The sequence below is a fragment of the Falco biarmicus genome, chromosome 6 (genome assembly GCF_023638135.1).
Source record: "Falco biarmicus isolate bFalBia1 chromosome 6, bFalBia1.pri, whole genome shotgun sequence".
Taxonomy (NCBI): domain Eukaryota; kingdom Metazoa; phylum Chordata; class Aves; order Falconiformes; family Falconidae; genus Falco; species Falco biarmicus.
This window is the reverse complement of record NC_079293.1, coordinates 74,079,627-74,105,013: the sequence shown is the minus strand read 5'-3', so window position 1 is coordinate 74,105,013 and position 25,387 is coordinate 74,079,627. Positions and strand designations below refer to the sequence as shown.

The following is a 25,387-nucleotide window of genomic DNA, read 5'->3' as shown; positions in this document are numbered from 1 at the left end:
GGACGTGCGTGCTGGGGGGGGTGCGCGGTTCTATGTATAACCATATGGTCTTATGGGCAGGTGTATATATGAGTGTGTGTACGTACACGTGATACTATGTACGTGTGTGTATGTAGAAGTGTGCACGTATTCTTATGTGCAGGTGCGCATATGCACGTGTATAGATGTATGTGCATATACACATGGGTTATATATATACATGTGCATGTTTATATGATGTCTATGCACACGCATGTGGTTTGAGTGTGATATAGATGTGTGTGCAGACGTATGTATGCATGTGCTGCATGTTATGTGCAGTTGTGTATATATGCATGTAGGAGTGGGTGTGTGTATATGTTATGCATGTGCAGGTCAGTGTGCATCTATGTACATAGGTACTGCACATTCATGTGTTCTTATGTACATATGTGCATACATGTGTGAATGTGTATATGGAGATGTGTGTACGTGTGTGTGCATATACACGTGTTCCTATGCACGTGTGTGCATGCATGTATATATATAGGGGTGTGTGCACACACATGCACACACCTCTATACACACATATGTGTGCATGTGTTCTTATGCACGTGCAGGTAAGCGTGTGCTTACAGGCGTGCATGTATGTGTGCGCATGAACGTATGTGCATGTGCCGCTGCCCGTGTGCCTGTGTAGTATGTGTACAGTACGTCTGTGAGCGTGTGCGCACGGGGCGGGGCCAGCGAGGCAGGCGCGGCGGCGCGGCCCGCTGCCGAGGCGGTGTCCAACGGGCGGGGGCGTTGCTAGGGAGCGGCGGACCAATAGGCGCGCGCGTTGCTGTTGCCGGGCGGCGCGGCGGACCGGGCCGAAGCGGGCCGGGCCGGGCCGGGCGGCGGAGCGGGGCGATGAGCGGTGCCGCGGCAGCCCGGCAGCCATGGAGATCCGCTGCGGGGGGCTGCTCTTCAGCTCCCGCTTCGACTCGGGCAACCTAGCGCACGTGGAGCAGGTGGAGCCGCCCGGGGCGGGGGGGCCCGGCCCCGCGGCCTGGGGCGCTGCCCTCCCCGCCGCCGACTACGAGTTCAACGTCTGGACGCGGCCCGACTGCGCCCAGACCGAGTATGAGAACGGTAACAGGTAATGGCACGGCGGGGCCGGCTGGGCGTCCCTTGGGGAAGGGGGTTGGCGGGGCTGGGGGGCTGTGGAGAGGGGCGTGGGTAGCTGGCGGGGTCAGGGGTGCCCTGGGTGGGGGGTTGCTTCAGGGATCTGTACCCCGCACCGGGGATCTGACCGGCTCCTCGCGGGGTTGCGCTGGGGGGGGTGGGGGTGGCCAGCTGGCGAGCTTGGGGGCTCCCGTGAGGGGGGACTAGTGGGCTCTGGGGCTGACCTGGGGCTGCTGTACCTCCCCAGGTCCTGGTTCTACTTCAGTGTGCGGGGGGGAGCTCCGGGGAAGCTAATCAAGCTGCACATCCTGAATATGAACAAGCAGAGCCGGCTGTACTCCCAGGGCATGTCCCCCTTCGTGCGGACCCTGCCCGTGCGGCCCCGCTGGGAGCGCATCCGCGAGCGGCCCAGCTTCGAGGTACGGGTGCTGAGGCTGGGGGCTTATGCTGGGGGGGCCCTTGGCTCAGCTGCCGTAACAGGCAGGGGGAGAGAGCCCTCGTGTTCAGAGTGGGGGGCAGCTCCAGGGACACAAACGCTCGCTGTGCCAGGGTGACCTCCAGCCTTCTGTGGCAGAGTGGAGCAGGCGAGCTGTTGGCTTTTACTTCAGCAGCCCCAAGAGGTGGGGGGGCGGGCAGCGATAAAACCCCTTCCCAGGGCCAGCTCGGGCCAGGGCGCAGGCTCTCCCTGGGCGATTTCCCTGTTGTGTGACTGGGGGGACCACAGAACTGCTCTCAAAGCATGCCTGGCGCTTCCCTTCCCATTCATTGCTTGTCAAAGTGGCTGGGAAATGGTTCTTTGTGGCGAGCTGTACGATGTTAAGAGTGCCAACGGCCTGCGAGGGGAATGATGTGGGCCAGAGAGCTGTGGGGTGAGAACCTGAGGAACCAAAGTCAGCAGGAACAGCTGTGGTAGCAGGTTGATTATCACAGCCCTGTTAAGCTGTTTGGGTCTCAAACAGGAGTTTGCTGTTCCTGGTATTTTCTATCTTTGGTCTGGTAGGAGCTGCTTGTGTGTGCTCTGGGTCATCTTTGCTCCGTGTGTGCTGCTGTAGGGAGTCAGCAACACCCCAGCATGCCCCCTTCTTCTGCCCCACAGAACAGGAGCTAGAGAGAATCTGTGATTCCCTGACACAGGACAAGATGATGCTTGATTTGGCCTGTGCCAGCACCAGGGAGAGATACAACATACAGCTGAGCTTTGCAGTGCTTGTTAAATTTGCAACGTGTGCCAAAATAGAGTAGTTATTGCTCAGTCTCTGAGTGCTGGCTGGTGGGCATGAGGACAAGAAGGAACCCCCTGTGTTTCCCAGAGAGCTCTGCCTTAGAGCCAGGCGTACGGCAAGGCTTTGGTGTCCCTCCAGGGACCCAAGTGCTGGGCAGTGGGGCGAGCAGGGAACCAAAGGCTTTATAGGAAACAGTCTGGTATTTGAGGGATCTGAGCAAAGCGGGCTGTAATCTGCTGGCAGCATAGCTTTGATTCTGGTGCAGTTAGAGAAGGGTGAGCGGCTGCAGGCACCACCTCATGCACAAAGGAACCTGCACAGTGATGCTGGAGCAGAAGCATGGGGGCCTGCGGTGGCCTGTGCCTGGGACGCGGCTCTGTACAGCCTTGGCTGGTGGCTCCTGGGGCCGTGCCTTTGCTCAGTCTCTGCTTTGTGTCTGTCCCAGATGGTGGAGACGCAGTTTGTGCTGTCCTTCGTGCACCGCTTCCTGGAGCACCGCGGTGCCACCACCTACTTTGCCTTCTGCTACCCCTTCTCCTACACGGAGTGCCAGGAGATGCTGGCTCAGCTGGATGGCCGCTTCCAGGAGTGCAGGCACATGTCTCCAAGCAGGTGCGCACCCATTCCTGGCCCTTGCCTGCCTGGCTTTCCCCTGCCGTGGAAGCACAGTGTTGTCCAGCTCTGGCTGCAGTGGGGTGGAGTGCAGAGGGGGGTCTTGGTGCCCCTCGTTCCTCTGATGCTTGCTCTTCTGGGCCACAGCTCTGCGTGAGCAGCTGCAGCATCTCACCCTGAACTTGCAGTTCTGAGGGGCTTCCAGAGGGTCCTTCACTGCTTCAGGCTGGACGCTCCTGGCATTCCCAAGAGCAGGTTCCCATCAGGCAGAAGAGGCTGAGGAGGGGCTGTAACAGAGCTGCAGCTCTCTGTTTGAGGAGAGGGGGTTCTTGGAGGCCAAGACCTTGTTTGCTTTTCCCCTCCTGTCTGTGGGAAGGTCTAGGCATCTCTCTCCCACCACTCCCTTCCTCTACAACTGCTGTCACAGAGAGAGATTTCACTGCCAAGAGCCAGCCTTAGCACCAGGTTCTTTGTGGAATCATGCTAAGAAGCTCTTCTGATCTCAAGAATTTCTTCGCTGAAGGCAGAGGAGAGCTTAACACCAGGGTGAAGGGGAGGAGTACAGAGTCAGTCTCCAGCTGTCCCTGCAGATAACTGTCCTGCAGCCCCTCCTGCCCCCAGAAGCTTCCTGGGCCATGGGGCTGGCACCATAAATACCTTTTCTTAGACAAAGGGCGAGCAGCAGTTTATTGAAAGGAGTTTGTTCTTAAATTTTCATGTGATGGAGAACTATGAGAATTTCAAAACCTGACAGTCGGACAGCAGGAGTCCGACAGTGGGTCAAACTCAACTACTGACACGAGGCCCCTGAACCCCTCGGGATCACAACAGGGCTGGGTGGTCCTGACCAAACCCTTCTGCTGGAAGCCCTGGCCCCCTTGGCACAGCCTGCGCTGTGCAGGTGGGTCATGTTCTTCTCTGTGCAGCTGTTGCATTGAACCCCCTGAGTCCGAGCCTGAAGACCAGTCCTGTGGCAGCACCTGGCTGGTGCTCAGGCTGTTGGCGACCCTGTGCACGCCTCACCATGGCGTGCTGCCTTGGCTGCGGTGGGCTCCCGAAAGCCAGGCGGCTGCTGCCCCCTCTGCTCACCCTGGCAGATGCCCTCAGAGGCCAGTTCCTTCTGTCAGTCAGGGTTTAGTTCCCCACCTGACTGGTCTCGTGATGCTACGGCAGGACAACTGGACTGCCTGACAGCCACAGGCACCTCCACTGGGTCTGGCTGAGGAGCCGCTTGCCCACCGTTCCCCACAGCTGGGGGGCTGGGCAGCATGACCCCAAGCCCTGAGCCACTGCTTTTCCCTCTGAAGGAGTTGCTGCTCCTGAGCACTTGTGTTCCTGGTGGACTCTAAGGGGAGTGGAGAGCTCAGCTGTGGGTGCCTGCTGACAGCCAGAGAGGGTTTGGTGGTTCAGGCTAGGGGCATGGAACTGCTGGGGAGCAGAGTGAGCAGGGACATGGTCCTGGATGAGTGGCTGGAGGCAGAGCTCAGGGCTGAGGGTGTGGAGAGTGTCCCCTGCCCAGCCAGGAGTCCCCCTCGCTCCTTAAGGGCATCTCCAGCAGCTTCCCCAGGGTGAGGCTTGCCACCCTGTCCCCTCAGTCCTCAGCCCAGCAGCACGCTCAGCTGGGGTGGCAGCTGCCACAGCCAAGCCACTTTCTCCCCTGGGAGGGAAAGCTCTGACCCATGTGTTGCCAGCTGACTGAAGCAGGCCAGCTGGGCCTCTTCCCTTATTTTGCAGCCCCCTCGACTCTGTCTATTACCACCGGGAGCTGCTCTGCCACTCCCTGGACAAGCTGCGAGTGGACCTGCTCACTGTCACCTCTTGCCATGGCATGCTGGAGAAGCGGGAGCCTCGGCTGGACAAGCTCTTCCCAGACACCACCACTCCCCGGCCGCGCTGCTTTGCAGGGAAAAGGGTGAGCTGCTGCTCCAGCTTTGGGGCCGCGTTGGGGACAGCCAGCATGGCCAGCAGGCTGTGTGATGGCCAGTGTGGGGCCTGTCGTGGTTTAACCCTGGCCAGCAACCAAGCACCACGCAGCCACTCGCTCACTCCCCCTCACCCAGAGGGATGGGGAGGAGGATCAGAAGGGAATATAAAACTCAGGGGTGGAGATGATAACAATTTAATAGGTAAAGCAAAAGCTGCGCACACAAGCAAAGCAAAACAGGGAATTCATTCCCCACTTCCCACGGGCAGGCAGCTGTTCGGCTGTCACAGCACTCTTGAAACTAGCCAGCTGCAACAAGGTCTTTTACTATCTTATATCAGCATACTCATCATGCCAGTCCCTCTGCTGCCTTCTCCTAGTCTCTCCTCATCCAGGGCCCTTGCCCTCTCTATTCTCTCTGCTTCTTCCTCCTCTCTCTTCATTGGCTGCTCAACCCCTTAACAGAACCAGCCACAGCTGCACCTTGTCTACACCAGCCGACCCACCGCCCCTGAAGCCAGCCCACAGCTGTATGTTATTAATGTCAATTAACCCAGCTTCATTCCTCTGCATTCAGTCATCCCCAGGGAAGCAGGGCTCCATCACGCGTTAATGGTTACTTGGGAAGACAAGCGCCATAATGCCAAACGTCCCCCCCTTCCTTCTTCCCCCAGTTTATATACCCAGCATGATGTCATATGGTATGGAATACCTCTTTGACTAGCTTGGGTCACCTGTCCTGGCTGTGTCCCCTCCCAGTTTCCCCTGCCCCTCCAGCCCTCTCACTGGCAGGGCCCAAGGAACCAAACAGTTTAGTAGAAACATCACCCAGCAACAACTAAAACCATCAGTGTGCTATCAACATTGTTCTTACACCAAATGCAAAACACAGCGCTGCACCAGCTACTAAGAAGAAAATTAACTCTATCCCAGCTGAAACCAGGACAGGGCCTTGCTGCCACCCTTGCGTATCTGACTTGAAAGGCGGCATGTCCTGAAAGGCTGGAGTTTTGGATGGAGAGCAGAGTCTGTGAGGTCCTGCATCGAGGCATGGGAATTGCCAGGACCCTTAGTGCACTCACATCATTTTGGCACGGTGAAATTCCAGAATCACACAGAATCACGGAATGGTCAGGGTTGGAAGAGATCTCTGGAGATCATCCGGTCCAACCCCCTGCTAAATCAGGCTCTTGTAGAACAGGCTGCACAGGGTTGCGGCCAGGCAGGTCATGAATGTTCCCAGAGATGGAGACTGCTCAGCCTCTCTGGGCAGCCTGTCCCCGTGCTCCGTCACCCTCAAGGGAAAGAAGTTTTTCCTCATAAAATGCCCTCTGGTAGCAGCCCATACACATTTCCTAGGACTTTTTTTTTCCTCTCTTCCTTTGAGTGCCATTTCTCTGTTAAGCTGTGAAGAAAGTGGTGAAAATACTGTATTTGGGGTGTCAGCCCTTACTGCAGTAGGTGGGCCCTGCCTGCTAGGGCTGGGGGTGGGCAGGGAGCTCCACCTGGCTGCACAGAGCTGGGGTGGGCAGAGCCAGGAGGCTGCACCTGCATCTCTTGCTGAGAAGTTCCTACCCAGAGAAGGCCTGTTCAGGAGGTGCTTTGTGTTGTTGCAGTCAGGCTCATTCCCCATTCTGTGGGATCACTTGGGGCTTTTCCCTGGGGCCCTTCTAAGGCTCTGCTGCTCTGCCGCCTGTGCTCTGGTTTCTCATGGTAGCAGGCTGTGGGGCTTTTGTCCCTTTAGTCCCATGCAGGGATACACAACCTTATTCTAAGCAAGACCTAGGAGAGGTTCTGGGCAAAGAAGCCACCGAAACCTGTTGTGTTATCACGCCCAATACCTACTTCTCTGCTCTGCGTAAAGGCCTTGGCTGCATCTTAGGCAGCACAGTGCCTGGCTGTGCTGGAGAGGGGGAGCCCCAGGGAGCGTTTGGCCCCTCAACTAAAGCCATCGCATCCTGGGGCCCGCAGGACCCATCACCCTTGTCTGTTTGCCCCCAGGTGTTTTTCCTGAGCAGCAGAGTCCACCCAGGAGAAACACCCTCCAGCTTCGTCTTCAATGGCTTCCTGGACTTCATCCTGCGGGAGGAGGACCCCCGTGCCCAGATGCTGCGTCGGATGTTTGTCTTTAAGCTCATTCCCATGTTGAATCCTGACGGGGTGGTGCGAGGCCACTATCGGTGAGTAGGCACAGGCTGTGGCTGCAGCTCTGTGGGGGTCTGACTCAGGCTGTTCTTTCCTGGTTTGGAGCCTGCTGCGTCTTTCGTAGTGGCTGGGAAGAACAGGTCCCCACCCCTGTCATCTCTGACAAGGGCTTGTGGCTGCTGTTGCCTGCATAGGTCATCTCCTAGATCAGGGCTTTCTCGCTTGGGTGAGCAATGCTGCCCTGTGCCTTTGAGGCACTTGGGACGCCATCCTGTCCTTGCTTTCCCTGGCGTGTCGGAGCTGGACCAGCTTCAGGGAGGAGGGAGAAAGGGAGAGAGAGGTTACTTGGGGCTCTTTCTCACTAAGGTGAGTGCCACTCCAGGAGAGAGGTTCTCAGCTGCTCTGCAGCAGAGTCTCTCCCTATCTGGTCCTGAGGGGATGATTTGGCCAATTGTACTCCAGGATGGAGCCCAAAGCCCTGGCCATTAGGGGGCGAGGTCAGATGTGCCATTGCAGAATGGATGGGGCTATGATCAGGGTTATGAAGATGCTGAGGGGCTGGAGCATCTCCCTTGTGAGGAAAGGCTGCGGGAGCTGGGGCTGTTCAGCCTGGGCAGGAGAAGGCTGAGAGGGGACCTGAGCGATGCACACAGGTACCTTAAGGGCCAGTGTCAGGGGGCCGGGGCCGGGCTCTTGTCAGCAGTGCCCAGCGACAGGACAAGGGGCAACGGGCACAAACTGCAGCACAGGGAGCTCCGTGGGGAGAGCAGGAAAAACTTCTTTCCCTTGAGGGTGCCGGAGCACGGGGACAGGCTGCCCAGAGAGGCTGTGCAGTCTCCTTCTCTGGGGACATTCAGAGCCCGCCTGGCGGCGGCCCTGCACAGCTGCTGTAGGAGAGCCTGCTTGAGCAGGGGGTGGGCTGGGTGGTCCCAGGGGTCCCTGCCCAGCCTGACTGCTCTGTGATGCCGTGATTGTGTGATGACATCTGTAAAGGACCTCACATCTCTGCTCTCTCTGCAGAACTGACTCCCGTGGGGTAAACCTGAACCGCCAGTATCTTAACCCCGATGCTGAGCTGCATCCTGCAGTGTATGGGGCCAAAGCTGTCCTCCTCTACCACCATGTTCACAGCCGCGTCCTGCCGGGCTCTCCCGACTGGAGAACATATGTCTCCCCACTCAGCACCAGCTCACTAAGCACAAAATCTTCCAACCATTCCATCTGCAGCAGCACCTCGTCCCCAGAGGCAGCCCTGTTGGAGCTGGAGAAAGCAAATAACCTCCACAACTCACCCAGCACCTGGCGTGCCAGCACCTACTTCAGCCCTTCTCAGGAATCCCAGCTCTCAGGAGCACCTGCCATCGAGCTGGGCAGAAAGGACCAAGCTGTCTGGATCCTCCCTTCAAGCCACACCACGGAGCACTGTGAGGAGGAAGGCAGGAAGCCTCCACCGCCAGCACCTCTCCCTGAAACCATCCTGCCCCAGGACAGTGGGCTGGCCTACTATGTCGATCTCCATGGGCATGCCTCCAAGCGCGGCTGCTTCATGTACGGCAACAGTTTCAGTGACGAAAATGATCAGGTGAGGGCAAGAGGGAGGAGTACAGACGTGCTGGAGGAGGCTGGGACCCTCTCTGCTCTGCCCCCTCCCTAGGATCCCAAGTACTCCCTCCCACTGCTGGGAGAGGAGTGGGGAGGTCCCTGTCACACCACAGAGTTGGGACAGGACTGGTGCCCAGGGAGAGGGTGCTGGGCTGGCTGCCCTCCCTGCCTTCAGTGCTTGGTGGGGTTTGCGCTCTCTTCTCCCTCGCCCTTCTTCTCTTCTCCCTCGCCCTTCTTCTCTTCTCCCTCGCCCTTCTTCTCTTCTCCCTCGCCCTTCTTCTCTTCTCCCTCGCCCTTCTTCTCTTCTCCCTTGCCCTTCTTCTCTTCTCCCTCGCCCTTCTTCTCTTCTCCCTCGCCCTTCTTCTCTTCTCCCTCGCCCTTCTTCCAGGCCTGTGACTGAGGCAGCAGCAGGTCTCAGCTTTTCCCTGGGAGCTGGCATGGCCTGGACAGAAAAGCTGCTCCTTCTGCTCCTAAGGAATGACAGAGTGGGGAAGAGCTGTGCCACTGGGCTCCCTCCTCTCTGCATCTATGAGCAGGCTGTGGGGAGAGCCCGGTTGCTGCCTCTCCCTGCTGAAGATGGGCAGGGGGCAGGTAGGAGTGGGTGGGCAGCATTCCCCAGGCAGGGCTGGTGCTTACAAGATGCTGGAATTGGGCTGAGGGAGTGCAGCCAGCACCCCAGTGCATCCCAGAGCTTGGCACTGGTAGTGCTGGGGCAGGATGAACACCCAAGGGGTCACCCAAAGTCACCCATGTTCCTTGCTGTGTGCTGTACTTCACAGGTGGAGAACATGCTGTTCCCCAAACTCATCTCCTTGAACTCACCTCACTTTGACTTCACGGGCTGTAACTTCTCAGAGAAGAACATGTACGCCAAAGACAAGCGGGATGGGCAGTCAAAGGAGGGCAGTGGGCGAGTGGCCATATACAAAGCCTTGGGGATCATCCACAGGTAGGAAAACCTCCACTCAGTTGCTGCACATTGTGCCAGCTGCTCTGGCCCAGCTCCTCTCTGTCCTGGAAGGGGGTGGGTGGTCTTGCTGGACACAGGATGATAAGGGAAGCTGCAACCACCTCTGTCAGGGCAGCTGTGTCCTGCGCAGCTCTCTGGTGGGATTGGGACTGGCCAGGAAGAGTGCTTGGTGTAGGCAGGGGCCAGAACCAGCTGTGCCAGGGACTGCCACGTTCCTGCTTCATAGCCTGGCTCCTTTTCCTCTTGTACATCCTGCCCTGTCATGCCTCCTGTAGCTGCTCTGGCTTCTTGTCCTCACTGTTGTAGAGCTGCTTGTGCACGGCTTTCCAGAAGGAATTCTCTTTCCCAGATGTTTATATTTGTATTGAGCTGTAATTAAAACCTGTTTAGTTGTAATGGGATCAGCTTCCCCAGACCTCCTGTGTGAGACTGCCGTGCAAGATTCCAGCCTCAACCAATCTGTGATTCTGTGAGTGAAGGATATTTGTGGGATCTGTAGCAGCCACACTGCTCTTTCCAACAAGAGGCAGGATATTTTTGGCCTATTTCTGTTGTGGTTGCTGGGAACATAAAAACGGCTGAAGCAATCAGACTGACAGCCCGTCTTACCCTCTTCGGCCCCGGTGGGGGCCAGTCACAGATGCTGAGGGAAGAGTACAGGAAGAGAAGTGTGTAATGCTTCTTTAGTAGGTGCTGTGTTCCCCAGGAATCTGTGGTTTGAGGAAACGTGGAAGTGGTGTCCAGCTTCTCACCAGCCCTGGACTCCCCCCAGAAACCTCTGCACCCCTTCTGTGAACAGCTGCTCTCTGTGGGAGCAGTTTCATTGCTGGCTTAGGCTGGCGTAGGACCAGCCTGGCTCCATCAGCTCCTTTCTTTCCCCCGTTGCCTCAGCACTTGCAGTGCGCTCTGCTGCTTCTCCGTGCCTGGCCGCAGGGTGGGTCAGGGAGCGTGCTGATCCAGCTAAAACCAACCCTGCAATAACAAATACACTGGGTTTTTAGGCTCCGGTTGCTGGTGTAGGTAGCTCTGCAGCCATTTGCTGTGGCTGGCGGGGAACAGCCCATGGTTAATCCAACAGCAGCACCCAGCTGTTGGGAGCACTGTCTGTGCCCATGCTGGGCGATGCTGTGCAGGCATGTCGAACAGACAGGGAGGGAGATGCTTGGGTTTCCTGCTGGACTAGCAGGCTGAATTGTCTCTGATCGGTTGGACAGAAGCCAGCTGTCCTGGCTGACAGCTCCCAGTCACCCTCTCCTCCTTCATGCCTTCAGAAAGGTGCCCTGGGAGGGCTCACTTGGTGGTATCTTGGGAACTGAGGTGAGGCTGCCCAGTTGCTCGGTCCCTGGTTTGTCTTTTTTTGACAGCAGATTTGCATTTCTCCACCCATCAGGGATCCCTTGCACTCCTCAGCACCTTTCCAAGATGACAGAGAGGAACCTTACAAGGACCTCAGCACCCTTGGATGCCACCCCTCATGGCCTGTGGACTCATATGGGTCATGTTAATCAGGAGATCTCAGACTCAATTATCCCCCATTTCTGGCAGTTTTCTTCCTGGAGCCCCAGCCTCAGGCAGAGCCGTCCTCCCTCCCCACCTGTTGCTCCCTGCAGTGGAGCTCCGTTCCCTATGAGCCAGCTGATCTCCTGGTATATCTGCATCTCCCTGAGGACAGGGATGGATTGTTCCTGCCATTGGAGGATGCCATCCTCAAAAAGCTGCTGCTTTTCCTAAGCTTCTTTGTCCTTCAGAGCTGTCTGCAACAGGATCCCCCTTGCTGGTGCCCTGAATTAGCTGAAATTGCTCTTCTGGGGCCCAGGGTCTGTGCTGTGCTGCTCTCCTCCCCTTGGGATCACAAACTCCACTATGTCCCTGTCACTACAGACAAGGCTGATGTCTATTATCACATCCCCAGTTAACAAGTTCCTCCCTGTCCATGATCCAGCTGTGCATCACCTCGGGTGGCCCATCCAGCACCTGTACACTCATATTGGGAAGTTATTCCTCAACACCCTCCAGAAATCTGGAGGACTCTGGACTTCCCAGGAAAAGAAGCAGTATTTAATGCATGTTTCTACTGAGGTTTTTTTTTCCTTATCACTGTAAAGCACAGGGGAATTTCTAGCAGCTGTCACATTGTGCAGCAGAGATGCACTGAGCGACCAGGTGCTGTTTGCAAGTATTCATCATGTATCTTAAAAACCATTAGTTTTTTTCCCACCTTGAGATCACTGAGGGTGGAGAAAGCTGAAGGCTTGGAATAAAGAACACAATAAGACAGCAAAAAGAGGAAATGGAAGAAGGGGAGACCCCACTTAGTGGCCTTGGGGTCAGTTTGCAAAATTCAGTGCCCTCTGGGACCCCCAGGTCTGTCCCAATGGAGCCACTCTCCCAGGCTGGTCCTTGGCTAGGGAGGATGCAAAGCTGGTGGGGATGCTCCAGAGGGACTTGCCGGGCTGGAGGAGGAGCAGGCAGGGACCTCCTTGTGCTTCCACAGGGAACGACAAAGTCTCCCTTAGCCTCGGAGCTGGCTGTTAAGTTGTCAAAGGCTGCCAAGGCAGTTATGTGCAATTTCTCCTTCATAAATCTGACCGTTCCCAGACACTTGTCCTTCCTGCATTTCCAGGATTATTTTCTCCATCACCTTCCCAGTGATCAAGGTGAGACTGACCAGCCTGTGGGTCCCTGGCTCCAAAGACAGGGGTGACATTTGCTTTCTCCCTGTCCTTGGGACCCTGCCTTAGTCAGCAGGATCTCTCACAGATCAGCAGCAGCAGCCTCACTGGGTTATCAGCTGGCTCTTCCAGCACCCATGAGAGCGTCTGGCTATGCCCTACCAAGCTGTGGTGTCTGGGCTGTGCCATTGCTCCCTGGGCTGCTCTTCCTCCCCTGCAGGGACATCTTCCTCACTCCACTTTCCTCTGGTCTCAGGGGCCAGGGACTGCTGAACACAGCTTGCCAGTGACGACCAAGGTGAAAAAGACATGGAGTACATCGGGCCCCGCTCCATTCAGCAGCTGGCTGTCATTCTCCGCGGCCTTCCTTCTGGTACTGATACACCTCAGGAAACCTTCTTGTAGCCCTTCTCATCCCTCAACAGATTCAGCTTGAGTGGGCTTTGCCTTCCCCAGCCCCATCCCTGCCCATTCAGACAGCATCTCTGTGTCCCTCCCAGGTCACCTCTCCCTTCTTCCACTTCATGTGTCATTCCTTTCGATTTTTTTATCTTGGTCCAGCCTGGAGCTCCGTGTTCATCTGTGCAGGCCTCCTGCCACCTTTGCTTTACTTCCCATGTATGTGGGTTGACTGTTCTGCAGTTGGAGGAAAATGAATCTGCTCTCCTGGGCCCTTCTCACCAGGGCCCTGTCCCAGGGCACCCTTCCAAGCAGATCCCTGAAAAGGCAAAATCTGTTCTCCTGAAGTCCAGGGCTGTGATCCTGTTTATTGCATTGTTCCTTTCTCTCAGGCTGCTGAGCTCCACCATTGTGTGAGCACTGCAGTCAAGGCTGCCCCCGAGCAGTTCTTCTCTGTCAGTAACAAGGTCCAGCAGCATTCCCTCCTCAGCACCCGAATTGGAATAGCCCCGCAGGCAGGGCTGCTCCTGCAAGAGCACCCGCTGAGCTGGTGAGATGAGGCACCTCTTGACTGTGCTGTGACATCATAGGCGTGTGCTGAGTTTGTCGGGAGGTTGGTGTGTGCTTTCTGCTTTCTGGCTCCCACCCAGGGACTCGTAGGTCGGCCTCAGCCAACTGGCTGAGGTTAATTTTCTTTAGCTGTCCTGATGAAGTCCAACGTTTCAACTGGGTGTCTATGCGGGACCTGGCAGGTTTTTTTTTAAAAAAAATTGGTCATCATTGTTGTTTGTGGGCAAGTTGATGTCACTGCGGTGTGGTGGCTCCAAGGTACTGATCTTTTTGCCATTGTGGTTTAACTGGGCTCAGCCCCGCTCTGTCCCCACGAGATGAGGGGACATCACGCCGCTCCCTGCGCGGCACCTTGCCCAGGCTGTCAGTCTGCCAGTTCCCCTTCCTTCCCTGCTCTGACTGCAGAGTGCCAGCGCCCAGCTGCTGGGGTGCAGAGCAGGCAAGGAGCGGCTGTGCTGGGCTGCAGGGTCCTGCGTCTCTGGAGAGGGGTGATCCCACCCCCCCTGCAACTGTGGTGAGCCCCCTGCCCCATAGTGATAGCCTGGGCTCCAGATGGCTGGGGAGGGGGTGATCCCCTCTGCCTTCTGGAGCCCACTAAGCTGCACTCAGCCGATCCCATGCTGCTGGTGGGGCTGCCACAGTGCCATGGTGGTTAGACCTGCAGGTGCCAGGAAAGCATCGGGACACCGGGGCAGAGGAGGGCCTTCCCCCAGCCCGATGCCCCCACAGCTGGGCTGTTTAATGCCTCCCTCACACCGATCTCCCTGCAAGGCTTCAGCTTTGCTAGTTTAGTTGCATTTCCTCAGTAAGAGTTCCCAGCTCCCCTTGCTCATTACCTGGCACTCCTGTTGTCAGTTTACAAACTATCAGGATATACATCCTGGCTGTACGTGTTTTTGCAAATGCCTCAGCTCCACGCGCTGGCTGCACAGCATGCCCGGGCCTTCCCCTTCCTCCTCTACTCCACCATGGCAGCATGCCCTGCTCACTGGTGCAGACCTTCGGTGTCACACAGCTCCATCCCAGGGACTTCTCAATGGGTTTTCCCTAGAAGCAGAGAGACAAGAAGATGGCTCTGCAGCTCTCTTGCCCTTTCCCTGAAGTTCTGCAGCCTGTGCCACATTGGTGGTCCCAGTGTATCATCGCCAGGAAATTCGTACGGCATGAGGCTTTGCCCCTGGGGAATGGCGTGCCATCCATTCTCCTGAGCCCTTTGTAAATTTCTTGCCCTGTCCTTAGCGTGAACTCATCCCTGGTGAGTGCAAACCCTTTTAGGAAAAAAGCTTTTTTTTCCTAAAAAAAAAGAGAATATCTTTTGATAGTTGCTTCACCCTGAAAAGCAGCTAGGGTGCTCCTCATAGCTGTAGGTGCCTTGACAGTTGATTTAAGAGAAGAGGTAGCTATTCTGATGCTGTGGGAGCCCGGTGCTCAGTGATCACTGGCCGTTTCTGCTCTCCATATTCTCCGGGGCCGGTCCTTCCGTTGCATTGATTTTAGACTCCAGTTCATTAGGTCCCGCATCTCAGCTGCCTCTCCTGTCCTCAGTACACCTCTGGCTTCTTCCTGATGACCAACTGCTTCTGATTTTTACCTCCTTTATTCCTGCCTCAGCGGATGAGAAAACACACACGAAGCAGGTTGCAGCAAGAGCTGCAGCTCCATCGCAGGAGCTTCTCTCCAGACTCCCCCTGGGGCTGGGACAGGAGGGACACTGGCAGCTCCCTGTCGGGGTGACCCCAGCTCTATCTTCTAAGAGGCAGCAGCAGGGCTGCTGTGCTCAGGCAGGCGTGGATCCGTTGGGTAACGTGGGCTTCTTTGTGCTTCACAGCTACACACTGGAGTGCAACTACAACACAGGACGCTCAGTGAACAGCATCCCTGTGGCCTGCCATGACAACGGGCGGGCCAGCCCACCGCCCCCTCCCGCCTTCCCCTCCAAATACACTGTGGAGCTGTTTGAGCAGGTAAGGGATCCCTGGCAGCAGGGTGGCTGGGTGTGCGTGGCCCTGCCCTGCCCCATGCGCCCCAGGCATCACTTTTTGGCACCCAGGAAGAGACTTTCACATGCTCTCATTCCTCTGTGCTCACGTGTCCCTGTGAAAAGTGTGACTCCTCCACCAGTCTGTGGTGTGGGTTTGGAGAGCTGTGTGGTGAGAGACAGGGTGTTCTCAGTGCTGTAGCCTGCCTGTATGTCCCAACCTGTGGGGCTGTCTGTGACTGTCCCTGCCTCTAACCCCAGCCCCAAAATTCTTTGCCCACTGGCTAGACTGGAGGCTTCTGCCCTCAGCCTTCAGTGCAGCCTGGGATTGTCCCTGCATATCTTAAATCACTGCCGAGGGGTGGGGGTCTCTGGTCCCTCCCTGCAGTGTGGGGCTGCCTGCTCATCTAGTGCCCACAGCGAGAAGTGGTGGGTCCCTGGGGCCGTGGGCACCTGGCTTGCTTCGCACTCAGAGGCTTCCTATGGGAACACTCTCCTTGGAGCCCACCATAATGGAGATGAAATGAGCCCTAGGGGGTTGTCTGTCATTTGGGGTTGAGGTTTCTTTTCTTTGTTTTTCTGCCTCAAGTCCCAGAGAGCTGCTGCTCTTTCTTGAGGCCTTTCTCACCAGTTGTCTCCTGCCCTGGCAGGTTGGGAGAGCCTTGGCCGTGGCAGCACTGGACATGGCAGAGTGCAATCCCTGGCCCCGGATCGTCCTGTCGGAACACAGCTGCCTCAGCAACCTGCGAGCCTGGATGCTGAAGCACGTGCGTGGCATGAAGGACGCAGGCGGGGGCCCGCATAGGAGAGGAGGTGCCAGGACCCCCCCCAGGAGCTCCACGTAAGGGCCCGCCGGGTTGAGTGTTCAAGAGCTGCAGGATAACGCCAATTAGAGATGATAAATGTACTCCAAGTGAGTTACCCTGCAGCTAACAAAGCTGAGGTTTATTTGCTTGCTTTCCCAGCTTGTCAGGGCCCGTGCTTGTCCCTGCAGCGCTTGCTTTGTGAACTGCAGGTGTAGGTACCCTCCACTCCGAGTCACTGGCAGGCAAGATGGGTGTGCAGCCACGCAGGGTGAACCTGTTTGGGATTCACCTGCCCCAGTAACCTGGGAAGCAATAATCTGCCGGCAAGAGAACCAGCCTCTCTTCTACTTCCTCTCCTCTCTCCCCAGGCTGGTCCAGTGCTGGACTGGGATGGATTTGGGACTGTGGGGGAGGGAGCAGGAGCTCTGAAACAATGCTGCTGGGACAGCCACATCTGGCACGGGGGACTGGGCTCTGCAGCTGCTCAGGGACAGCCCTGGGGCTCTGACAGAGACAGTGTCTCAGCAGCAGCAGCCTGCTGCTGGGTGCCTGAGTTGGAGACAGTGAACCCACTCAGCAAGGCGTGGTGTGGAGATGGCTGGGAAGGACAGGGGGGTGGCAGAAGGGAGCCCCTTCCCCACCGAACCAGGCTGAGCTTCCTGTTTCTCATCCCCTTCCAGCGGGCTCCCCACCTCGGCCTCTGATAATGCCTTGTCCCGCATGAGGAGCTTCAGCAACGGCACCAGCGGGAGCGGCAGCAGCCAGCAGGACTCGCCGCAGATCAGAGCCTCCCCCAGTTTCACCTTCAGCTGCAGCAGGCCCTCAGCTCTGGCTGCTGCGAGCCAGAGTCCTCAGAAAGGCAGCACCAGAGCCCCGGCACCAGGCAGAGGTAAGCTGGGCTGGGGACCTCTCATGCACTTGATCCCGTACCTGTCGAGCTGCTGTGCAAAGCCACAGCCCTGAGGAGAGCTCTGTGTCAGCGTAACTGTGTTTTGATGTAATAAAAGTGGTTTTGCGTGGAAGAAGTGCATGTGAACCGCCACCCCATCCCCTTGGAAGGGTCCCGGATGCTGTGCTCAGCCCTGGGCTCTGTCCTGAGTGGCACGGCTCTGGCTGGGTCAGGACAGACACCACATGGTGAGACCTGTGGCTTCTCCAGCCTGTCTTCTGCAGGGCACAAAGCGGGCCCCAGCTGTGCTCCTGCCCAGTGGCTCTACAGCCCCTGGCTGGGCAAAAGCTGCCTACTGCTCCTCTTGCACCAAGCTTAGAGGGACTCTGTCTGCTGGGGGCTGCTAGGGGAGATTGCCCTTCAGCGCTGGCAGTGCAGGGGCCAAGGGGCTTCTGGAGAAGCCAGCATGGAAAATCCTCCACTTCCCTCAGCCTCAGCTGCTCCCAGAGCATTCCCAAGGCCTGCGGGGATACACCAAAGTGCCTTTTCTCTTCCCAGGCACCTGCTGAGCAGCAGTTGACCATGGCACATGACTCTGGTCATGGCGAGGCAGGCTGGCAGAGCTGTAATTAGTCACTGGGGACTTGGAACACGTGGCGAGTCCCGTCCAGTGGGGGCCAGCTTGCAGCACCAAGCTGCCAAACCACCTCTACGGCTGGGAGAAAGGCCCTGGCTTACCACCCTGCCGCCAGCGCCTGGTGAGCCCTGCGGCTGCACCGTGCTCTAGCAGCAGGGGCTGCCAAAACAAGTCAAGGTGCTCGCTGTGGCCTCCCTGCCCCAGCTCCCTTGCCATGGGGCAGGGGACTCAGTGCCACTGCAGGCCATGGCAGGGCAGGCAGTGCTGATCCAAGGCCCTTGGGGGTTCGGTGCTGCACCCAGCTGGCCAATGGTGGGGGAACCCAGTGTCCCGTGCTGCTCTGTAGGCTGGTCCCACAGGACCTCAGCTAAGGAAATGGGGCTTGACTGGGAGCCCCAGTCTGCTGTGGGGCTGCAGGCCCCCATGAGCACCGTGCTCTGAAGTATCCCAGTGCCCTGAGTTGGGAGATGTGTGAGCAAGGGTCCATTTTGGGGGCGGAGGGGGCTGCCTGTGTGACTCTGCGTGCGAGACTGAAGCTGTCGTTGTGTCAAGGCTGTGTGTACTGGTGTTGCTCTCAGGAGAGACTGCCGTATTTCCGACTGTTGGCTTCTTTCTCACACAGTGTACCGCCTGTGTTTCTTGCGTTGCTTCATCCTCCGTGTTTGCTTTCTAGCACTTTGTAGTGACTGTTTCTCATCTGCCATGAGAACATGGTGGGGAGGAAATAAAAGGCTTATGTTCTCATGGGCATGTTGTAACGTCTGTTCCTTCTGCCGTGCATGCTTGGCCCACCCTGGAGCCAGCAGGAGCAACCCCCTGGCCCGACCCCTGGCTGCCAGGGGGTTGGTGACAGTCGGCGCGTGAGCAGGAACAGACCTTGTGGGGCTGGAGGGGAAGAGCCTGTCTCGATAGGACAGATGGGTGTCGTTCTGCCTCCCTAGGCTGCGCTCTCCACTTGCTGGCTGCCAGTGCGGCAGGCAGCCGGGTGCTGTCTGCACGGCTTTCTCCGGCATGGGGAGCCGTGACTGGCAGAGCCGAATGCCTGGTGGGGCACTGGTGGAGCCCCAGCTGCCTGGCTCTTGGGGCTGGGACTTGGCTTGTCCTTCCCTGGCATCACCTGGCAGCTTGGCCTTCTGCATGACTGGTCTGGCTGGCACCCCCGGCACCCCTGGCCCTGGCTGCTGGCAGTTCTCCCTGCCACCTCAGCCAGCAGTGCCACAGCTCTCTGAGTGTGAGGGGTGCAGCAGCGCTGGCACTGCTGCATCTGCACAGGGAAACGTGGCCAGCAATGCTTTGACCCTGTGGCTTTGTTTCATGAGCCCCATGCTGCTGCCCTCCGGCCAGCTGTCCTATCCCAGGGTGGTGCCAGGATGCTATCATGGCCTCTTCCTTCCCCAGGCAGCCGGGAAGGAACTGGGAAGGCTCAGATCCTGCCTGCAGCTCTGGCTGCTGCCAGCCAGGCGTGCTGAGGTGGTGGTTAGATGGCACAGGATGAAGATACTGTGCCTCGGTCACATCCCATCCTTCCCTTTCCTGCATATGTGCTGCTGAGATCTTTGCGCACATGGAATGAGGGCCTGTCCCCACAGGTGAGAAGTGGGGGTAAGGACTAGTGCCTGGCTGTGCCCCAGGGGCAACGGGATGGCCAGCTTACATGGAGGATGTCCTGTCCAGGACCTGCTGCGGCAGTGTCTCCCTCCCAGCTGCTTCCTCTGAGCCTTGCAGGAAGGGAGCCCTTTCCTGGTGGGCTCCAGCCACAGCCCTCCGGCATGGCGTGTGCCTGAGCTGGTTGATGGCGCCGGGCCCCCTGCCCTGTTGTCTCTCCCCTGTGCCAGCTGACAAGCCCTAGCTGTGGCAGGGACTGGTGTCCCCACAGAGGCAGTGGGGAGTTCACCCAGCCAGCTGCAGGGGTGCAGCCCTCGCTGGCAGAGCTGTGGGCACTGCCGGGCCAGGTCTTCTCTTGCAGCTGCTGTGTCTGAGGAGCAGCAGCACCCAAAAGGAAGCCAGGGAGGGGAAGGGCAGGTCTCTGTGTGAGCATGGGAGGAGAGGGCCCAGTCTATGCCTGTGCAGTGCTGCTGCAGGAGCCACTTTCCCAGAGGGCTGCTCCTTTGGTCTCCCCTCAACACACCGTGCTCCAAATCCTGCTCCTTTCCAAAGCTCCCACTCCAGCCTGCCCGTGCCAGCCGAGCCCCAGGGAGCCCAGCCCAGACCCATGCTCTGCCCATGGCCTCACAAGTGCCAGGGTGAGGCAGGGGTTTCTGCAGGACCCCCCAGTGACCCTCTTGTCAGTGGAGCCTTGGTTGCTGCTGGCCTTTGCTGGCTGGAGTTTGTCACTGAATTGAGCTGTTTTGTTTGTGATGAGTCCAAGGTTAAGAGTTGTCACTCCTTGGTACCACCCGCTGTTGCCTGTAAAGCCACCCCTCAGTGAGAGTGCTCCTGCACGCCGTGAACTGGCACCAGCTTTGCCGCAGTCTGGCTCCCATCTGCTCCTGCTCACAGGGTCTCGTTTGCTGTGGCGTCCACCGTTGTTCGTGGCTTGCTCAGGAGTTCTATGTGTTGTCCAATCCTCTGGGGATGCTGCCATGGTTTCACCCCAGCGGGGTTGGGGGGAGAATGGAAAGGGTAAAAGTGAGAAACTCCTGGGCTGGGGTAAAAGTTTAATAGGTGAAGGAAAAGCTGTGCACACAAGCAAAGCCAGCTCGGGCCTTCCTTCACCGCTCCCCATTGCAGGTGTGCATTCAGCCACCCCCAGGAGAGCTGGCCTCCACCACACCTAACGGTGACTGGGGATGACAAACACCATCCCTCTAAATGTCCCCTTCCTCCTCCTTCCCAGCTGTTATTGCTGAGCATGATGTCCTGCACTCTCAGATATCCCGTGGTCAGTGGAGTCATCTGTCCCAGCTGTGCTCCCTCCCAGCTCCTTGCCAGGTGAGGAGCAGAAGAGGCTTTGGCGCTGTGCAAGCACAGCTGAGCCACAGCTTAGCACCCCTGTGTTACCAACACATACGAAAATTAACTTTTTCCAGCCAAACCCAGCATGTGTTCGCACGCCTTGGCTCTGCTGGCACCCGTGCTCATGCACCTATGTGGCACCCTCGTCTGTGCGACACCCTCGCTGGCACACTGTGCCTTCCCCATCCCCCTCCTCAGCTGACATGGGATGAGCTCGTGTGTGCTGCCAGCTTGGCCAGGCAGTGTGTGAGTGCTCGTAGGGCTGGTCCCGTCCCAACGCCATCAGTGTGGCCAGCCATGCTGGGGACTCATGCCCAGCGTGCTGCCAGCCAGCCCCGGCCCGCAGGCTGTTCTCTCCAGGCACAGGGCTCCCCACTTGCCCTCCAGCTGCCTGAGGTTTCTCTTGCCCCATTTCGCTGGCCCTGCTGATGACAGGCAGCCCTTGGCGATGTTACTTCCCCAGCGTGGTGCTGCCCGTGGCCTTGCCACGGGCACAGCCCAGCCCAGCACCCAGCTGATTGTGGCAGATGCCAAACATTAGCCCCGGTGTTGCCCCACGAGGACGGTGCCTCGTGCCCAGCTGCCTGAGAGCCCCTGCTGCAGATCACCGGCTGCTGGGCCCAGCCCAGCTCTCCCAGTGCTGTGGGCAAGCAGGCTGGAAGTGTGGCTGGAGTCAGGGTAAATGACATCCAGCCACCACCTGCTCCCACCAGGTTTCTCCTCTGCCACCGTGAGGTGACAGCTGAGTTTTGCCACATCCCAGGCACCTTCCCTGGGCCTGGACAGTTATGTCCCACTCAGCCTCACATCTGCCGGTGGAACTGGGTCAGAGCCCATCACACCGGCAGGGCCAGGAGCATGAACTGGGACCAAGCCCCGGCACGCTGCCTTGCCGCAAGTGCAGTGCTGCGCTCCTGACCCTGCCTGTCCCCTGCACCGCTGCTGAGCGCCAGCACGGGCGCAAAGCCCGGTCCTCAGCCACAGCCTCATCCTGCGGTGACTGAGCCTCGTGTCTGCTGCTGCTGCTTCTGGCTCCAGCTCTGGTTCCCACCAGCAGCCCTGGCCCCATGCTGAGCTGTTGAGTGCCTGTCACAGTCTGCCCGATGGCACTTCGGCAGCTGCCAAAACGGCTCCTCTTGCTTTTTGGCTCTGGGGCTGCGCCTCATGCCCATGCTATGGTGGAGGCCCCAGCCCTAGCGAGGCTGGCAGGCAGCTCCATCCCGACTCTCCTGGCTAAAAGAAAACAGCCACAGCCAAGCCCCGTGGCTCAGTGTGTGGCTGCTACAGCCGCAGGGAGCGGTGTTGCTGGACTCCCAGTACCAGCATGCTGCTGCTGCCCCAGGCACACACCAGCCAGTACCTGGGTGGGTGTGGGGAGGCGTCGTGCCCCAATGGCCAGTGTGGCCAGGGGATCCTGGTTCCTCCTGCCAGAACTACAGTGGCTCGGTGGTGCTGCCAGCACGTGCGAGTGCTGCGTCTGGTGCCACGCTGGGCCCTGCACGTCCTGCCTGCACAGGGCCCATGGTCAGGGCAGTGCCACCACGTCAACTGCACCTGCTGGGTGCCATGGCATAACTCCATGAGCGCTCTCTGCACCAGTACTGGAACTTCCTACCGCAGCAGCACTCCAGGCTTGGCCAGGCCATTGCAACTCACGCCGCAGCAACTCTGTGAGCCCAGGGCAGGTGGCCAGTGCCCCCACTGCAGCTCATGGCTCTCCATTGCCAACCCTGGCACATCCCTGGTGCAGGCTGAGTTCTGTTTTGTTTGTCACACAGGGACCCTGCCAGCAGGCACCCAGGCAGCACCGAGCACCAGCAACAGCCACAGACCGCGGGAGGCCCAGCGTGGTGCAGGAGAGCAAGCGGCTGCCCATGGCACAGCACTGCTGCAGGTACCATGGGGCCTGGGGCAGGGAGGGCAGCTTGGGGGGAGTGGCAGGGCCCCATGGTCCCCAAGGAGGGGACTGTCCCATGGTGCTGCCAGTTTGGCCCAGGGGGATGTGGGGCTGAGGCATGCCAGGGAGCACATGGTGCCCAGGCTGTGCTGGGAGCTGTTGGACCCCTCTCCCAGCATGCGGGGCACTGCACGCCAACCACTCAGGCTGGCTGGGGGGCATCCTAAAGGCTCCGAGACCCCCTGAGTGTGGGGCTCTGCCAGGAGCTTCTGCCCCACGTGCATTTTCCCTGAGCCATGCAGACAGCCCAGGCAGCAGGGGTCAAGCTCCCAGCAGCCATGGAGGTCCTGCAAGATGATGACTAACACCCCTCTCAGGTGCCCACCGTCTTCTCCTCTCTCCACAGGTGCTCCCAAAGAAGCTGGATGCCAAGAGAGCCCTGGAGCAGCCCGGGTAGGTGCTGGCATCAGTCACAGTGGGGGGCCATCCCCCAGCATGGGGTCATTTCTCAGCCAGCCCAGAGTCTGTGTGGACACCGGGTTGGCAGGAGCCCCAGGCAAAGGCCCCACTGGGCAGCAGGGCTGGAGCTGCAGCGGGGTCCAGGCAGCAGCACCCCCAGCCCCGGTAGCATCCACCAGTCCTGGGGCCGCTGGCAGGAGCTGGAGAGCCCCCGGCTCCCACCTCAGGAGCGGCCTGTGGTTCTCTGCAGCCCGCGGGGACCCCCGCTGCGCCCCAGCAGGATCCCTGTGCGAAGGAAAGGGGCAGCGACCAGTCAGAGCCTGCCAGGACCCCTCACCAACAGTGCTGCAGCCCACCGGACCAGGAAGCCCAGCCATGGCAGGCCCCGGGCTGTGGAGACTCTGCCAGGTAGGGCACCGCACAGCCCTGGCATTGGCAGGGCCTGGCATGGGGCTGGGGGCTGCCCCTGCCCCTTGGCCTAGCTGGGAGCCGCAGTGCCTGTCCTGCAGCTGGCCCTGTCTGGGTGACCCCAACGTGCTGCAACAGGCCAAGGGGGCCAAAAGCCCCAACATGGGGGCTGTGGGGCAGCCTGGGGGATGCCTGTGCCTGGCTGGTAGCTGACACCTGTCTCTGTCCCCACAGGGCTCTGCCAGGAGGCCCCCACACCCCCCGGGGGGGTGCAGAGTGCCAAGGGACTCTTCCTGTGCAGGGGCAAGGGCCTGCACCCCCAGGTACAGCCCCACAGCATTGGGGGGCTGCGATGCGGGCAGGGGGACCCCAGCCCTTCTCTGCCCCATGCTGGCAGGGCCTGGGCAGGGGCCACAGCACTGGGGAGGGGGCTCTGGCCACTCTGCCCCACCCCAAGTGGCCTCTCTCCACCCCAGTCTCCCCCACCACAGCACCCAGCAGGCCCACCCGCAGGCCCCCCCTCGCTCAGTTCCTACCGGCAGCTCCTCTCCTTCTGCGCTGAGGCCTGACCGCAGCCACCAGCACCAGCCCTGTGACGCCAGCACCCCAGCGTGGGGCAGGGCTGGGGCACCCCCGCAGCCACTGTGGTCCCTGTCCAGACCAAAGCCGCACACTGCCGAGCCCGGGCTGCGGCACCACGGGGGACCCCGGGCCCACTCTGCCGCTCACCCCTGGACTCCAGGCACAGCCCAACACGGTGCCTACACCTGGCTGTGGCTGTCACCGCGCTCACCACACCGGCGGGGCAGAAGCACCCGCTCCCTGGTGACAGGGAACTCTCACCCCCGGGCAGCCCCGCTCCTCCCCGCGGGACCGGCGGAGGGACACGGCACGGGTGGGAGACATTTTTACATCACACGATTTTGTCTTGTATTATGGTGTTTCCGTTAAACTTTGTTTGGAAAAAGCGCGGCCTCCTGCCTCTGTGCGGCACCATGGTGGGCACTGCAGCGTGATGGGCACCGGGCCAGGCTCTGCCCCGCCATGGCGCGGCGGGAGGGTGCCGGTGTGGGTTGCCTCACTCCTGCTTCTTGGGGTTGTTGACGGCGACGTAGTGGTAGAGGACGACGAGGAGGAAGAGCGAGACACCCAGCATGTTGGCAAAGATGGCGAGCTGCACGTCCGTGATCATCCTGCCGGAGGGACGCGCTGCCAGCCTGGTGGGGACCCCAGCGGGGACACCGGGACCCCCTCCCGGCCGGGACAGACCCCTTGGGCCGCGATCCCTCAGGACCTACTTCCGGCTGTGACAGACCCTCCGGGCCGGGACCCCCCCCCAATCCCCCTCCCGGCTGTGACAGCCCCACCCCCAACCCCGGGCCGGGATCCCCCAGTCCCCATCCCGGCCGAGACCCCTCCTGACTGGGCCCACCCACACACCCCCGCCCCCCACGCTCACGCGCTGCCGGTGCCGCCGCCGCCACAGCCGCCACGTCTCCCTGCGCCGCGCGCGACTTCCGGCCGCTGTGCACGACGGGAAGGGCGGGGCCGAGCGGAGGGGGGTGACGTCACACCCGTCTCGGGTTCTGCGATGACGTCACGGCCCGGTGCCGGCCACACCGTGACATCACGGCTGCCGGCCCCCGGCCAGGCGCCGGCCCCGGGGCTTTCTCACCCCGGCGCGCGGTGCCCCCGCCCCGCAATGACGTCACAGCTCCTGGCCCAGGGCCGCTTTTACGTCATGGCCTGGCTCACACCCGAGTCCCACGGCAGGGGGCGGGGCTGTCGGGGTGGGGGTGGGGCTCTGTCCGCCCCGGGAAAAGAGCCGGTGTCCGCCCCACCCCCCGCCCGGGACCTGCTGTCCAGCCCCCGCCGGCGGCCGCAGCCCGAAGCCGCCCGGGGGGGCGCGGTCCCGGGGAGCCCCAAGCGGGAGGCCCGGGCCCGGGCCCGGCTCCTTACAAGGCCGGGCCTCGGCGGGGGCGGGGCCGGGGCTAATTATAGCTGCTGGGAGGAGTACCGGGGCGTGCGGGGCTGGTAGGGTCCGGGATGGGCCGTAATGTGCCCCGCTGGGCTGAGCCGGGCGGGCGGGCCGGGCGAGATTGCTGCTGCTGCAGGACGG

General features: G+C 59.6%; 2 protein-coding genes across 6 annotated transcripts; one reads left to right on the top strand and one right to left on the bottom strand.

Annotated features, from left to right (window-relative positions):
- The first annotated feature begins 497 nt into the window (after positions 1-497).
- On the top strand, positions 498-24,077 carry AGBL5 (AGBL carboxypeptidase 5). Of its 5 annotated transcripts, none has more exons than XM_056344184.1 (15): positions 501-1,096; positions 1,370-1,541; positions 2,791-2,957; positions 4,662-4,869; positions 6,883-7,061; positions 8,047-8,608; positions 9,408-9,577; positions 15,068-15,203; positions 15,868-16,058; positions 16,704-16,912; positions 22,283-22,398; positions 22,808-22,854; positions 23,111-23,268; positions 23,503-23,591; positions 23,760-24,077. In XM_056344184.1, exons 1-15 carry the CDS (start codon positions 897-899, stop codon positions 23,835-23,837), a joined length of 2,682 nt encoding a protein of 893 aa, XP_056200159.1. In that variant the 5' UTR covers positions 501-896; the 3' UTR covers positions 23,838-24,077. The 5 variants fall into 5 exon arrangements, with proteins under 5 accessions (XP_056200156.1, XP_056200159.1, XP_056200158.1 ...); XM_056344183.1 differs by having other exon boundaries at positions 23,745-24,077; XM_056344181.1 differs by having other exon boundaries at positions 498-1,096; positions 23,503-24,077.
- Positions 24,078-24,173: 96 nt separating this feature from the next.
- OST4 (oligosaccharyltransferase complex subunit 4, non-catalytic) lies at positions 24,174-24,886 on the bottom strand. The gene is made up of 2 exons (XM_056344186.1): positions 24,728-24,886; positions 24,174-24,461 (listed from the first exon to the last, which is right to left on the bottom strand). The coding sequence occupies exon 2, from the start codon at positions 24,458-24,460 to the stop codon at positions 24,347-24,349; it is 114 nt and encodes a 37-aa protein (XP_056200161.1). The 5' UTR covers position 24,461; positions 24,728-24,886; the 3' UTR covers positions 24,174-24,346.
- Positions 24,887-25,387: the final 501 nt, after the last annotated feature.

Coding starts and splice junctions, on each gene's coding strand:
- AGBL5 (XM_056344181.1), top strand. CDS start 897: ATGGAGATCCGCTGCGGGGGGCTGCTCTTCAGCTCCCGCTTCGACTCG. Junction 7,062..8,046: donor GTGGTGCGAGGCCACTATCG/GTGAGTAGGCAC, acceptor CTCTCTCTGCAG/AACTGACTCCCGTGGGGTAA. Junction 8,609..9,407: donor TCAGTGACGAAAATGATCAG/GTGAGGGCAAGA, acceptor TGTACTTCACAG/GTGGAGAACATGCTGTTCCC.
- OST4 (XM_056344186.1), bottom strand. CDS start 24,460: ATGATCACGGACGTGCAGCTCGCCATCTTTGCCAACATGCTGGGTGTC.